General features: G+C 50.9%; 6 protein-coding genes across 6 annotated transcripts; 3 read left to right on the top strand and 3 right to left on the bottom strand.

Moving 5' to 3' along the window:
• Positions 1-739: 739 nt before the first annotated feature.
• Positions 740-2266, top strand: M409DRAFT_55928 (uncharacterized protein; the record flags this gene model as incomplete). Its single annotated transcript, XM_033813136.1, has 1 exon — positions 740-2266. One exon carries the CDS (start codon positions 740-742, stop codon positions 2264-2266), a length of 1527 nt encoding a protein of 508 aa, XP_033666445.1.
• Positions 2267-2662: 396 nt separating this feature from the next.
• Positions 2663-4364, bottom strand: M409DRAFT_55929 (uncharacterized protein; the record flags this gene model as incomplete). The annotated part of the gene is made up of 3 exons (XM_033813137.1): positions 2663-2876; positions 2939-4095; positions 4158-4364. 3 exons carry the CDS (start codon positions 4362-4364, stop codon positions 2663-2665), a joined length of 1578 nt encoding a protein of 525 aa, XP_033666446.1.
• Positions 4365-5629: 1265 nt separating this feature from the next.
• Positions 5630-7346, bottom strand: M409DRAFT_24411 (uncharacterized protein; the record flags this gene model as incomplete). Its single annotated transcript, XM_033807231.1, has 3 exons — positions 5630-5793; positions 5840-5968; positions 6017-7346. 3 exons carry the CDS (start codon positions 7344-7346, stop codon positions 5630-5632), a joined length of 1623 nt encoding a protein of 540 aa, XP_033666447.1.
• A 742-nt stretch (positions 7347-8088) lies between these two features.
• Positions 8089-9237, top strand: M409DRAFT_24412 (uncharacterized protein; the record flags this gene model as incomplete). The annotated part of the gene is made up of 1 exon (XM_033807232.1): positions 8089-9237. One exon carries the CDS (start codon positions 8089-8091, stop codon positions 9235-9237), a length of 1149 nt encoding a protein of 382 aa, XP_033666448.1.
• Positions 9238-10349: 1112 nt separating this feature from the next.
• Positions 10350-12888, top strand: M409DRAFT_24413 (uncharacterized protein; the record flags this gene model as incomplete). Its single annotated transcript, XM_033807233.1, has 9 exons — positions 10350-10665; positions 10724-10758; positions 10810-11066; positions 11132-11753; positions 11799-11953; positions 12009-12169; positions 12221-12322; positions 12371-12516; positions 12565-12888. 9 exons carry the CDS (start codon positions 10350-10352, stop codon positions 12886-12888), a joined length of 2118 nt encoding a protein of 705 aa, XP_033666449.1.
• Positions 12889-13179: 291 nt separating this feature from the next.
• Positions 13180-14925, bottom strand: M409DRAFT_36953 (uncharacterized protein; the record flags this gene model as incomplete). The annotated part of the gene is made up of 2 exons (XM_033810647.1): positions 13180-14612; positions 14676-14925. 2 exons carry the CDS (start codon positions 14923-14925, stop codon positions 13180-13182), a joined length of 1683 nt encoding a protein of 560 aa, XP_033666450.1.
• Positions 14926-15416: the final 491 nt, after the last annotated feature.

A 15416-nucleotide genomic window follows, 5' to 3' on the forward strand; every position in this document is an offset into this window, starting at 1 on the left:
ACATAGGCAAGTTGAAGGATTGTCTGATGGAATCTTGCAGGATCGAGGGCACGACCCTGACATTACAACTTCCGTTTCGGTAGCCTTTTGCGAGTTGCGCACATGCTATACTGACTTCAGCTCATGACGACTCTCTTGGCGACTTCTAGAAGTTGTTTCAATGGTCGATGAAGTTTTATTCAATTCGCGATGTGACTTCGACTCCTTTTGCCTACAACAGGCCTTGCCGCATGTAGAGATGGCTCGCCGAAACATGAAGTTCGCCTGCCACGCGAGCACTCGAACAAGGGGAAGAGGACGACATGACGAGCAGGCTTTGAGATGTTTCAGGTTGAGGTGAATGTTATGGAGAGGAAGAAGAGCGTTCATCACTGACACAGTCACAGGTGTGCGATATCAAAGACCACCTTCCCCACCTGAACCAGCTTGGAAGACCACCTTTCTCAGCCGCGCGTGCTTAGTCGACGACCACCCGTCTCACCGCCAAGACTAATCTAACAGCTGAGTCGACGGCATGCCACTCGCTAATGGTCTTGTCGTCCGGAGACATTACTTCAGCTGGAGACAAGATGTCTCCACGACGATGTTCTTGTGATGTAGGTAGGACGACTAAAACCTCGAGGAGGAATTCTGTTTTCTCTTCCACATACCACTCTAGATCGAACGATATTCGAGAGGCTCCGGCATCAATAACACTGGAACCAGGACGTCGGTGACTAGTACAGGCCCTACGATCGAGATGTCCGACTTCTCAGCCCTTGTCACTCTCCTCGCTGCGGCAGCCACTGCAGTCGCTCTGTATGCTTTCGTTGGTGGAGTCTACCGAGTTTACTTCTCTCGGAACGCCCACATACCAGGACCCAAACTTGCAGCCTTGACCTACTTCTACCAAGCCTACTACGACATCTACCCGTACCAGGGCCAGTGGTTGTTCCATCAGATTGAACTTCACAAGCAGTATGGACCAGTGGTCCGCGTTGGACCTGACGAGATCCACATCGACGATCTTGACTTCTACACCGAGTTCGCTGGCACAAGCACGAAGCGTCGGGACAAATCGTCAACATGGTACTGGTTCACAGGCATGAAGAGCACGGTCGGGCAGTCCGCTTTCGCTACCCTAGATCACGATCTCCACGCCCATCGTCGCTCGGCCATGAACGGGTTCTTCAGCAAGAGGAAAGTGCAAGACCTAGAAGAAAGAGTTCTGGTGCATGTGAGGAAGACGGTCGATCGACTACTCGAGTACAAGAACACTGGAGAGCTCGTTGATCTGTTGTTCTTGATGTCTGCGCTCACATTGGACGTCATCTCGGAGTACTCCTTTGGAAACAGTGTCCACAGTCTGGACACACCAGATCTGGGTGCTCCCTTTAGAGCACAAATGGAAGGGGGCGTGCAACTGCATCCTGTCGCTCGACGATTTCGAACGATCATCAGGTTCATGATTGAGGCCATGGGCTATGCATCCAAGTATTTGGGAATCTTCAAAGAGTTCAAGGAGTTCGATGACATGATTGCGGATTTGACAGACCCGGCGTACAAGAAAGCGCTACAAGAGGGAGATGATGGAAAGAACGCTACTGAGACATCCATTGTACAGGCCATGGTCTATAGCAAGGTGCTTGCCCCTGAAGAGAAGACGCAGCTAAGGATTCAAGCCGAGGCCATGAACGTGGTTGCGGCTGGGACAGAGACGACGGCAAGAACGGTGGGATTTCTTCTACTTCCCAAGAGTCACGACATACTTACTGATCGCGACCAGATTGCCGTCGGATTGTTCCATGTCCTGAACGACCCAGAAATCCACTCTCGCCTACTCGCCGAGCTCCGTACCGTCATGCCCACAGCGACATCTGACATACCCTCCGTCATTGAGCTCATCAAACTGCCGTACCTCACCGCCTGTCTCCACGAATCCACACGCGTAGCTCACGGCGTCGCCGGGCGCCTCGTACGTATATCACCCAACAAAGACCTCTTTTGCAACAACGTCAAGATTCCCAGGGGTAGTACCTTCTCCGTAAGCCATTACATCCACCACACGAATCAGGCCATCTTTCCAGAACCGCACGCGTTCAAGCCAGAGCGTTATCTGGGCGAGAAGTCGACAGAGACTCTCCGTTACTTGGTGCCCTTTGGCAAAGGCCCACGTATGTGCTTGGGAATGAACCTCGCGTGGAGTGAGATGTACCTCTCGTTTGCTGCTTTGCTCGGAAGGGTGGATATGGAGTTGGTTGAGACGACGCTGGAGGATGTTACGTAAGTGTCTTTGGCTCTTTGTGAGCTCTATTGGAGCTGACATTCTTTTAGTGTTACTAGAGAGTACTTCCTGGGTCTGTTCCCCAAGGAGAGCAAAGGTATCCGAGTAAAGGTCAATGGTCTGCAAAAGTGAGCCGGTCGAATTGGATAGACCGCCAACGCAATGTAATACGGTTGGTTGAAACCATCTGTTCGGCGGGCAGCGTCGATTTGAGAGTAGCTGGTAATACCAAAATGTTCTAACACATGATCCATAAGGACTGAGAGACTGGAATCTCACTAAGGTGAAGGAATCTGGAGGCCTCTGCCATAATAGGGGCTGAAGCAAGTCTTTCCCCCCGAACTGCTATTCACGGAGTCAGATTCTGGGGTGTAGCACTTTCTGTAGTCTATCGTCGGATCAAGTGACTTTCTTCTTTCCTGCTGGAGGCTCCTTTCCAACTTCGCCATCGCCTCCAATCCGCCTTCGACAAGTCAGAGTAACGCTTTTGGGCAAATACAAATCCGACGCCCAGACGGCTGGTGGACGATTTTTCAACTCGTCGAAGTCGTAATTGATGATTATGTGTGCAAAGAACATCTTGAGGATGTGCGCCGCGATGTATCTTCCAGGACTGTATGGCGAGAGAAACCCCATTAGCATTGATCGTTGATGACAAACGACTCAACAACTTACCAAGCTTGTCTTCCCAACCCGAAAGCCTGGAAAGTCTCCCTGACTTGCACCATTCCTTGTCCTTCTTTGTTTACAAAACGATCGGGAATGAACGATTCTGGCCTCTCGTAGAACTGTTCGTCGTGATGGATATCGTCACTGGACAGCCCAATCGGCGTTCCATAAGGCACGAATAGACCATTAGGCAAGGTGACACCCTCCTTGGCGACCACTATCCTCTCGACGGCGCGAGCTTTCAGGGGCAAGCAACGCAGAGATTCGCGCAAGGCGCTGTCGAGTAGCACAAGGCGGTTGACGGAGGCTTTTGTCCAAGGACCTGAAGTACTGGCAGCAATGGCTTCAGCACGGAGGTGGCCGTATACTTCGGGACCGGCGAGGAGGATGTCAGCCATTGCGTTGATGGCTGACGAGGCGAGCGTGTGGGAGCCTATGCCGTCGTACAGATTGTATGCTAGCATCCGACGTGTGATGGCGTCAGGTCGCCGGTCTCTAGGGTCAGGAGAGTCGACCGCGAGGCGGACGATGTTTTGGAGAATAGTCGGGTTCTTGATCTCATTGTTTGTGTCCTTGGCGATTTGAGCTGCGAGAAGGCGAAGTTTGATGACCGGGCGAAGAGATCGTTTGGCTTTCCATTCGTAGAAGCGGACCGGGAGTTGGAAGAGGGGCCACAAGATGGCAATCTGGAGGTAGAACGGTACAAAGGTCCGAATCAGGATGGACATCGGTAGGAGCTGCCCCATGAACTTCTTGCTGGTGAAGTTGAGATACGCTTCATCTTTCGCAATGTCCGCGCCGAGGAACGCTCTAGTCGCAATGTGCGAGAACATCGCTTGCATTGTGTTGTTGAGATCAAACGAGACATCCTTCCCCGGCTTGTTTCCCAGGTATCGTTTTGTACACGCATCAATCTCGTCTGCCACGTCTTCTGTTATCTTGTCCCAATTCATTTTCCTCAGCGCATCCTTGTGAAAAGACTTATCCATGTGTTTCGCTTGCGGAAACATGTACAGGAACGCCACATCGAACAGGAGGATTTTGTAAGCCACTGCGACGCTCTCGGGCAATTCGATCAACCACTTCGTATGCTCGAGCGGGAGCATAACTTCGTGGTCCCAGTTACGGTTGGGGGTGACCCAAGGTTTGCCGTGTTTCCCATACTATTAGAAAGGTTTGTTTTAGTCTCGACTCGTGCCCCTTGCTTCGGCTTTTTGCGGCTTACCTTCTCGTACCCGTCTCGCAGGAAATGAATGCTATTCCATAGCTCACTGAACGATGCTCGAGGTATGACGAACCACGCTCCAGGTCTGTAGCCGCCCCAAGGTAGGCCTTTCGGTAACAGATCTCGATCGTACGTGATGCAATGCCAGATGAACGCCAGCAAACCGATGATGGTTGCCAATCCGATCCAGAGCGACAGCTTCTCCATGATGGCGGTAATTCTGTTCCGCTTCAAACGTGGCTAGAATCAAGGGATCAAGTTATGTTTTGGCTTGACATGACGGGAGGAGGAGTGCCAAGAAAGGGAACAATAGTAAGGGTGACAACAATTGAACCGCACGCCGACCTTGTCAAAAAGACAAAGTACGACCTGCCAAGATCACCTGTCTCCGATTCGGTTCCACCAACCTGAGAATTGGACCGTCACCCAATCCTGTCTATGTCGATCCTAACACCAGGAGTAGTTCTTCGGAGAGTTCTCGCGAGGTCGTTCCGTATATGAACAATCAGCTTCTAGAAGGAATGTCAACTTCGTACACTCCATATTGGGCCACAGGTATGAGACGACCGGTTGCCCAAAACATCATGCAGGAGGTGTGATGGAAGACACTAGACATTTAAGACTACTCCACCCGGCCGCAGACTTAGACAGCCATAAACATCGCTGCCTCTGACCGGTATCCACTTTGACCCTCCTCTCGAATTAGTGATGAGCCCGGAGACACTTTCCGTGCTTTACAATGCTATCAGATACACGGACTCCTCATGGTACTACTTTCGTTTTTGAATTTGTGTCCGCCATCGAGTTGTACAATCATGATCCGGCGTTTTCGTGGAAGCGGAGTTGGAGAAAAAGCAACACTATCACTATATCATCAATATTGAGGTTCAAGAACGAAAGAGAGGGCCGATGGTCGAAAGATGACAATTGACACGCTGCCGTGGAGAGACAGAAGGGTGGGTTGCGGCGCTGCCATCAATGCAACGCCTGAGAAAGAGTTGATATTTTGGTCTGTAACTTTGGTTGAAGTTGGATTCCATCGTTCGGAAGCCATACACGAAAGTCAGTCTTTTGCATAGAAACTCTAAAAAGTCATTGAATGCATGAAATAATGGCACCGTCGTGTCGTTCTCTGGATGACATCGTCAAAGTTGACCGAAGAGCGTAGCGCAGTGGAGTTCGATCATTTCCGAGGAGAGACCCATTGTCCATTGTTGCGTCTGGTGGGCAAGTCTGGTCTACTCAACGACAAGGCCATTGTATCGTTTGTAGGGGGAGAGAGTATACAAAGAAAAGTCCAGAGCATGGAAGAGAAAGAAGATGGTTAGAACAAGGGAAAGAAGAAGCCGCTTTGACTAAAGGGGTCTGAGAAAGCTGAAAGGGGCGTATTTCAGAGTTTAGAGCGTGGCTGGGACGAGACTGGGCTGAGGAGACACCTGAGCTCAAAATATCGCTAGGCTTAAGATCTCTACTTAATCATCAATGACTGTGAAAATAAGATCCAGTTGTCCCGGAGAGATAGTAATGTGGTCTATCGTCTTGCTCAACAGCCTGCTACCATCCTCGTCAGGTGCAAAGGAGATATTGTACTTCAGCAGGAGCCGGGCGAACAATGTTCTGATTTCCATCCGGGCGACTGTCCGCGTTAGTGTCAATTTGCGAGACACGTGAGGAAGGCTTACGATGCTGTCCGATGCAACCAAACGGGCCCATCAAGAAAGGTGCGAACGCGTCAGGGTGCTGTATAAGTTCTGGTCTAGAGTACCACCGTTCTGGGATAAAAGAGTTTGCGTTAGGATATATTCGCTCGTCTGCGCATCATTAGCTCGTATCTTATTCGTCCTCATTGCAGCGCATACCTCTTCCCATGGAATACTGAGGTACAGAGAACGTCGTATTGCCTGGAATGAACGTCTCGCCGATTCGGAGTCCCTCTGCAGGAGCGTTCCTCATCACACCCGAAGAGACCGGAGGATGCAGCCGCAAGGTTTCATTAATCGCGCCATTCAGATGGGGTAGATGCTTGATATCCCTGTCGGCCCAGTCCACGCGTGTCACAGGCTGGAGCTCGTCGCGGAGTTTGCTCTGTTGGCCGGGATACAATGCCAAATAATAGGACAAATACGTCAGGACAGCAGCCGTTGTATCACCACCAGCCACAATCATCAGTCGGGAATCGCCCTGTAGCATATTGTCTTCTTCTGGGTGCTTCTCATTCGAATACGCCTTAAGAAGCCATTCAGTGATGTCTTTGCCGGAGCCGTTGCCGTTTTGCACTCTCCCTTTCAATTCATCGCAGCAGAACTTCAGGAATTTATGGTGTCCCGCAGCAGCGCCGGGAATCTCGATCAAGGTACGCATCGCCCAGGTGGGAAGCCTCAGGCCGCCGACCTTCAGACCCTCGGCGAGAATGTCCAGTGCCCAATGTCGTTGACCAGTTTGGAGCATTCCATAATCTTTCCCGAACGCTAGACGCCCCATCACGTCAAAGCCATAAAGACTGAACAACAGTTGCACATTAATCGATCCACCTCTGATTTCGCCAATATGGCGAATCATTCTTTCATTTATATCGTTGACGGTGCTCTCATACTCCTTTAGTGCTTTGTCGCTGAACGCAGGCGCCCACACACGCCTTCGACGGTCGTGCAGGCCTTTATCCCTTACAGTATGCATGCTATGATGGGGGTACGCCCCATCATACCAGTCGGACTTAGTCGCTCTAGCGTGGATTCCGTACGTACGCTGCATGATATCGGGGTCGGTAATAGAAAGTGTGTTCGAGCCAACGCGAACGTAACGGCCATACTCTTGGTGGAGGCTATGAAGAACGGAGTACGCATTCAAGCCTGTCAGCCTGGATGATAGCCAAAGGTCGCCGATTCGGGCTTGCCATGGCCCCGGAAATTTGTTCAATGGGTGGAAGAAACTTCGGTAGACGACCAGGCTGCTGTAAAGTCCAAGTAGGTAGCAAGATGCCAACGCGAGGGTCGTCGTGAGGCCGTTGGAGATGCCAACATCTGAGAACTTGGCTAGAGCAATGGTTCCGCTCATGCAAGTCGCAGCAAACAGTTGCACGTAGACAGCTCCCAGCATATGGTGCTCTCCAAGTCGAAAGTAGAACAGATGACTGGCAACACCAGCTGCCCCGGCCAGCAGGCAGGCGGAGGGAATCGTGCTGACGTTCATTGTGTCGAGTAAGTTTTCTCAAGAGGTATTTTCCGAGGAGCTCCAAGACGTGCTTTTTTGACACTGCCTGATGCCGATCTTTCTACCGTCGTGGAAGCCTTATGGCACGTATAGTGAGGTCACAGAGAATCCAGCTTTCGACGGACTAGACCGACTAGATGGATTAGGAAGTCGCAGAGAGCACGCGGTCGAAGAGCCGCATCTTGGTTGAAATGCCGCATGATGTCGCGATGCGTTCCTTTCAACCCCCTCTTGAGCTTAGCTCCTACTTCTTCGAGTTGCACTGGCCATTTGGTCTATCGCCCTAATGCATGATCTCAGTGTTACAGTGGACCGGGTGGCTTGATGGTTGCTGTGAGAAACTATATATGATTTAAGTTCAACTAATTCTGATCAGACAGCGGCTGCGTGATCCCTGTTGGGCCTAGCCTAAATATGCACACAAGGCTCGCTCCTTGACGACAGACTGCTTCTCGAGATGCATAAAGTTGACGCTCCCGGTGTAACTAGTGTCTCCCAATCCTTTGCGCAGATTAAGGCCCCTTTGGAGGATAACCTGCCTGATTCAGAGATTTTCGGGGAGCTGGTCCGACTTCTGGAGAGATCCTCGAGACATTCCGCTACATTGTCTCGTTTCTCAACCCAGCATTGTCGTCCGTCACTCGAATTGAGCTCCTTTCACAAGGCAAATGCTCTGCAACTCTCTTCAAAACTTTCAGCAATACCTCTTGACACAATCATAATGGCGCCTTCTGCAGCAGCACTCCAGGAAGAAGACTTCGCACGCGACCACGCGTTCAGTCAGGCACTGCACGGCAAGACAACCTCAGCACGAACGCGCAAAGACCATGATGCGCAAAAGTTCGCCATGGACGAGTACTTTAAGCACTGGGACAATAAGCTCAACGCCGACGACGAGACGGATGATGTTCGCAAAAGCCGTCGTGACGAGTACGCCACGTTGACTCAACAATACTACAATCTAGTCACGGACATCTATGAGTATGGCTGGGGACACAGCTTCCACTTCTGTCGCTTCAGAAAGGGCGAGTCGTTTAGCCAGGCCATGGCTCGTCACGAGCACTATCTCGCGTTGAAGATGGGAATCCAGGAGGGGTCACAGGTATTGGATGTCGGGTGCGGCGTAGGCGGGCCAGCAAGAGAAATTGCCACATTCTCCGGGGCCAACATCACTGGGTTAAACAACAATGACTACCAAATCGAGCGCGCGATCCATTACGCCAAGAAAGAAGGCATGGACAAGCAGTTATCGTTCGTCAAGGGCGATTTTATGCACATATCGTTCCCCAGCAACAGCTTCGACGCCGTCTATTCTATTGAAGCGACAGTTCACGCGCCCAGCCTTCAGGGGGTGTATAGCGAGATCTTTCGTGTGCTCAAACCCGGCGGTGTCTTCGGCGTTTACGAATGGCTTATGACAGACGCCTACGATAATGCCAACCCTACCCACCGCCAAATCCGACTCGATATCGAGCAGGGCGATGGGATTGCTAATATGGAGAAGATCGAAGTTGCTCTCGCAGCCGTTAAGGCCGCTGGCTTCGAACTTGAGCTACATGAGAATCTCGCTGAGCGAACCGACGACGCACCTTGGTACAAGCTGATTTCGGGAGATCTGAAGCTCATGAAAAGCATCTGGGACATCCCTACGCTCGCTCGCATGACATATCCTGGCCGCTTTATGATGCGTCGCTTTTTGGGTACCCTGGAAACTGTTGGGATAGCGCCGAAAGGGACGCTAAAGGTCGCCGAAAGCCTTGTTGTGGCTGCCGATGCACTCGTCGCAGGCGCACAGCAGAAGTTATTCACGCCCATGTACTTGATAGTCGCCCGCAAGCCCAAGGCTAAGATACTGGATTCGTGTTCATAGCAGTCTATATTTTGCGCAAGGCCATGAGAAAGACACATCAATACGCTGGGTGCACTGGACGATCGCTCGATTGCGTTTCGCTCCTTTGCGTCTGGCATGAGGCAATTGCCATCTCATCTGTGCCTGATGCTCATATCGATGGAAGCACAGAAGTTTGCTATCGACAGCATTCTGCGGCTGCGTTCGTATTACTGTCAACACTCGCGAGACGTCCAGGTGAAGAAGATCATACTCAGACTCCGTTGGTGACGCCAAGTGAGAGTCGGTGATTGGGGGCGTGCTGATTGAGACATTGATTCTCTCGATCGACTGGCGGCCGCATGGAAGCAGCGAACTAGAATCTCGATCTCACCAATGGCAACAGTGGAGACACTTGTGGGTGAAATGCTGGAGTTTGGTCGATACACAGCGGCGGCAATTTGGAGTGGAAACTCCAACACGCTCAAGGCGGGTTGAGACCAATGTACCACAATGCTCCGTCAAAGTTAGCGGAATCTGGGCATGCAACTCCCTCTCTTGTCATCATTAGCTTCGAGCCCTTCCAGCTGTCTAACCTTGCAGCAGTGCTGGAGTCGATGGTCACAATACCGCAGCAAGATGACGTCCCCTCACACCAATCCCTAGTCCATGGACTAGCTCAAATCATCGGTGACTTTGAGATGGTCCGCGACCTGCAGCTACCAAAAGAAGCAGCCGTGCTGCCGTTCTCAGCCTGTGCAAGGCTCGTCAAAGTTTTGCCCAACCAGGAAAGCGCAGGAATCACGCGGGAGGGAACTTTTTTCGTCCTTTCCCTCCCCTTGAATACAATAGTTGCATACGTAGTGGCACGAAGATGGTGTAGATCAGGACCGATCACTGCGCCTTTCAAAGGCCAAGGTAGTGGGCTGCATGGCCGTCCGTCGATTCGCTGAGGGCATCATCCACACTTCTCAACCGATTTCCCACAACCGAACAACGCCAGACAGCAGTTCGTAGCTTGATGCCGTTGGTAGCCTATATCTCGTTCGTCATGCTCAATCATATCCCTGAGCGCATAAGTACTGCCTGCTGTGTAGTATCAAAGCCGTCTCGGATTTCGTCCGTCTGCTCACCTTATCATGGAAAACACTACCATGCACAGGCCATTCAAGTATTCGGTCGCTGTACCAGCGCAGCTTTATCAGCAAGACGAGTGGTTTTGCAGCTTCACGCCCCGCATCCACCGAGACTCTCACCTCGCAGATGAAGGATCCTGGAAATGCCAAGTTGACTTCCTGTCTGCAACTGGCCCGGAGGATTCTGAGCGTAACAAGAGCCACAAGAGCTACGCCGTAGGATGTATTAATCCCGTTGTCGGAAATTTTACAGCCTTGTGTGCTTCTGAAGCTCTCCCCGAAAGGCTCACATTGACAACTTACATGGTGGAGTACGCATACATTCACGATGATGGTAACGTGTCAATCGAGGAAAGTGCCCCATCTACATATTGACTGACTCAGCATTCTAGTGATTGAGTACGCGGAAGACAAGACAGAAGAAAAGGTGAGGCAGACGAGGCACCCTTCCTTGGCCGACTTCTAATCTGGAACTTAGCTGCAAGAGGCGAATCGCGAGCTCGTTGAGGGGCTCGATATGGACGATGAAGGAGTCACAGGAACGAAGGCTCATATCAAAAGGAGACAACTTCAGGCGAAGATGGCCGTTGAGCTTATTGATATGGATCGGGATAAAGGGCTGGAATGCCTTCGCCTATGGAAGGAGATGTCGCACGTTTTTGTGTCTATTCGGGACGTCAATTTTCGGACACTCGACGAGTACTTACCCTTTCGCTTCGTCGACGCTGGTTGCCCGTAAGTTAATAGAGGTCTTCTTTCGCGAGTCGATCTCAGACAAAAATACTAACATGCAAGTACAGCTGGACCATGAGCCTTCTATGTTTCTCCATGGACTTCGCACTGACAAAGGCTGAGGAAGTGGAACTTTCCCACATCACTATCTCTGCATACAATGCTTGGGTTCTTGTGAACGACTACTTCTCTTGGGAGAAAGAGGTCTTAAACTACAAGGCAAATGGGAGCGTGGGGGAGATTGTTAGTGCGGTATTTCTGTTTATGAGATGGTACTCCGTTGATGCCAAGCAAGCCAAAGAACTGCTAAGAGCAGAAATCATATCTCGAGAGAAGATCTATTCTGAGCTGAAGGAGAGACATTTGCGCCAGGCTAATGTGACGGAGCGAACGAGGTACTGGTTTACCTTGCTGGATCTGGTCACAGCCGGAAACTTCATTTGGAGTATGACTACTGCCAGATACCTCAAAGGAGACGACGCGTATCCAGCTCTTCGGGCTAAACATCACCTGACATCCGGCGATTCAACCGAAAACAATCTTGATCAGCCAATCTCCGCGGCTGTGACAGAGAACGGCCATGCAAATGGGCAGAACGGAACAGCTTCTTTGCCACAAAGTGTGCCATGTATGCAATCGGAAAGGCCGTTTCTGCAGTTGCCAGCCGCCCTACTCGCGCCTTATGAAGAGGTAAGTGTCCTCGCAAGTTCTCAAAGATAACGACTGATAATCAAGACCGTGCTTGAACCTTGCGACTACATTCGGTCAATGCCGTCCAAGGGTGTCCGAAACTCAGCTATTGATGCGCTCGATGTCTGGTACGAGGTTCCAGAGAGTTCGCTAGACGCCATTCGAGGTATTGTCAATAATTTGCACAATTCTTCTCTAATGTATGCAGCTCTTCTTCTCGGCCCGCTCCAGCACATAGGCTGACTGTTTAGACAGGCTCGACGACGTCCAAGATGAATCTAGCCTTCGACGCGGCCAGCCTGCTGCACATATCATATATGGAACGGCGCAGACAATTAACGCGGCGAACTTTCTTATGATGAAGGCTATCAAGGCCGCTGAGAAGCTTTCTGCTGCAGCTCTGACTATTCTGACAGGTGAATTGATTCTTAGCTACATTGTGAATGAAATTGTATTGACGATAATAGACCGCCTGTTAGACGCACATGTTGGTCAAGGGCTAGATCTGTACTGGAAGCACCATACCATTATACCCGCGGAAAGGGAGTACTTTGCGATGGTGGACGGCAGTCAGTACACTGCATCCTGTTGCCTGTGGCTATGCTAATGTCATACAGAGACGGGTGGACTGTTCACCCTCCTGGCAGACTTAATGAAATCCGAGGCAACGAACAACAGAAACCTGGACTGCGGGAACCTGATGATCTTGGTCGGCCGTTTTTTCCAAGCACGCGACGGCTATCAAAATCTCGAAAACGCAGAAGTACGTCAGTTAAACGCCATCATAGAAAGAGTCACTAACGGCGAACAGTACACCGAACAGAAGGGATACGCCGAAGACATCAGCGAAGGAAAAATATCATTGCCTTTGATTCACACTTTGCAATCGAAGTCGCATCGTAGTCGACTGCTCAGCATCTTGCAGCAGCGCAAAAATGGCAGGGAAGTACCACATGAAGTCCGCAGACTCGCAGTCAAGGACATCAAAGCTGCTGGAGGTCTTTCATATGCACGGGGTGTATCATCGCGCTTGGAAGAGGAGGTGAACACAGTCCTTGCGGATCTTGAGAAGCAGGCCGGGAGGAAGAATTGGATCTTGCGGCTATTACAAGCACGTCTGCACATTGATAATTAAGAACCTTCGCCGTCAAACCAAATCCCTTTTCAATCTACCTTGAGACGGTTCATATCTTCGAAACGTTGCTATAGATAGAGTGAAGCAGAGTCTCCCAATCCGTGAGCTGCTGAGTATGCGCAAGTAGGTGAAATCAACCCCCGTGAATGCAGCTGCTCAAGGTATGTTGTGATAATATCATGCTCGCAAATAAGGGCTCGCACCTCTGGGTCAAAGCCTCAATCTCAAAGAAATCCCTGCGACCAGAAGGCCTCTGCGAGATAGAGACATATATGTTTTTGGGCGTTTGTACTACAACATCTTTGCTTGCTCTTTGCTTTGAAACTTTATCCCCAGCTCCTTACTGTCCGCATAAGCTTTGAGAATTGCACTCTTTGCACCTGGCCACGCTCGCCGGCCCCCTGTCTCGAAAAGACGCAACGCATGAGCGGTTGGCGGCCCGTCAAGGAGCGCTTTGTACAAGTCAGGTTCGGTCCAGTAGAGGACCCAGGCCTTCCGATTGAAGATTCCCACACTCGACAGCAGTCCTGTTCCTGCAGTCCGATGAAGCCAAGCATCCATTGCAAAATGATCGATCGTCCCGGCGTGCTGTACTTCGCCATGCATCTGCATCGTGTTCGCCAATAGCTTCAGGTGTGTGTCTGCACTCACTTGCATCTCTTTGTCGGTCGGCATCGGAGCCTTCCCGCTCCAAAGTTGTGCGAGCGCCATTGTGATGAGGTCGTAAAAGGGAAACGCAGCTCGCAACGATAGTACGGCCCCCAAGAAAGCGAGGCTATGCGGGTGTTGCAGGGACAAGAAGCCTCTGTAGGCTCGGCAAACTCGACGATCCTTGACATATTCGGTTGGAAGAGTAGCAAATATCGCGGGAGCATGTGCTGGGTTGTATGGATCCGCAGAAGGGGGCAGCATGCTCGCAAGATCCGGATGAAGTCCAGTGCAGAATAGAACCACATCTATGTCCTCTAATTCTTCGCCGTCGCGTAACCTCACTCGGCCAGCTCCAACAACTTCTTCAATGGCGTGCACGCTCTGAATTCTCCATTCCGTCAAATTAGTCGCCAAATTCTCACTTATTACTGGTACGAACTGCCCATGAGGTGGAAACTTTCGGTCCCTTTGACAAGCGTGATTCCTTAGCTTGGGGGAGTTTTGATATTGCAGTGTCTCGAGAAACTTGGTCATCAGCCAGGCCTGGAAGGATGGAGCCAGCCATTGGATCCAGGAGCCTATGATTTGATTTCTCAGGCTCAAATAGCAGTCCAGTGTCTTGCCATGTGGAGCTCGTGGAACTGTAACAAACTTGCGTCGATGCGAGACGTATAGTCTGGCGGCACCGGCTTCGGCAAGAAGTTGAATCGAGTCCGCAGCTGAGTTGGAGATTCCAAGAACCAAAACGGCCTTCCCTTTGAAACGTGATGGATCCTTCAAAGCCTGAGAGTGGATGATTTCGCCCTCAAATCTCTCGATCCCTTTGACCTGCGGAATATGGGCTATGTTGTTCGATCCGGTGGCCATGATCAGTCGCTCGAACTCCTGTGACTGTGACTTTTCTATATTCCCTGTGGAAGGTCGAAACCCCACAACCCACTTCTTCTTCATCTCGTCTCTTGCAATCGATGTCACGGTCGTCGAGAAACTGATGGATCGTCTCAAGTCGAAGTGATCAGCATACGCATCGAAATACTCTTCAAATTGAGCAGCATTAGGATATGTAGGAAATGCTACCGGGTGTCAATACTTGCTGGTCGCTCCGGATGGACATCCTTCGACACGGTAAGACTTACAATCTGGCATGGGGAAGTCAGAGAAAGCGCTTGCCTGCTTGCTTCCATTGGATACTGTCCCGACCAACGCACTCGTCACGTTGGAATCTCCATTCACATGCCACAGTCCACCCACATACGTGTTCTTCTCAAAGGTCGTGACATCAAAGCCTTCTTCGATCAGGTTCTTGGTCGCCACAAGTCCTAACGCTCCCGCGCCTACAATAGCGACGCTATTATCTGCATCAAAAGCTCTCGTTTCGCTGGACATGATAGTGACAAGTTTGGACTCATTCGTCTGTGCAAAGAAGAAGAGTTGGTGAATTCATGTCGCGACACCATATCCAAAATTTCGACAGGAACAAATGACCTCATTCCTGAGAGGCTGTGGGCCACTATTACCAGGTGACTGCGTTGAGCAAGTGCCTTCCGAGAAGACCCAACGCAGAGGAGGCGCACTACTCTCTTACTTTGCTCTACTGATTCTTGGAAGCTTTTGAGCTTTGCGCATGAGACTAGTTGTTGACTTGCTGCGTATCCTGTTTCGAGACAAGCTTAGCCTTGCTAGTCAACTAGCCCCTATGATGGACACCAGCGCGGTCGCTAATGGCTTCTACTGCACAGGCTAAGCCTGCCCGCTGCAGCTACGAGTCTACTAATCAAGTGCACAGGGCCCTGGCCATGCACGTCTTTTGTGCGTTAATCACCCTGGTATTGTGCGCGCAAATAAAGCATGCTATCCCTCGCCGGTATAGCCGCAAT

The sequence above is a fragment of the Zasmidium cellare genome (genome assembly GCF_010093935.1).
Source record: "Zasmidium cellare ATCC 36951 unplaced genomic scaffold M409scaffold_22, whole genome shotgun sequence".
Lineage (NCBI taxonomy): Eukaryota > Fungi > Ascomycota > Dothideomycetes > Mycosphaerellales > Mycosphaerellaceae > Zasmidium > Zasmidium cellare.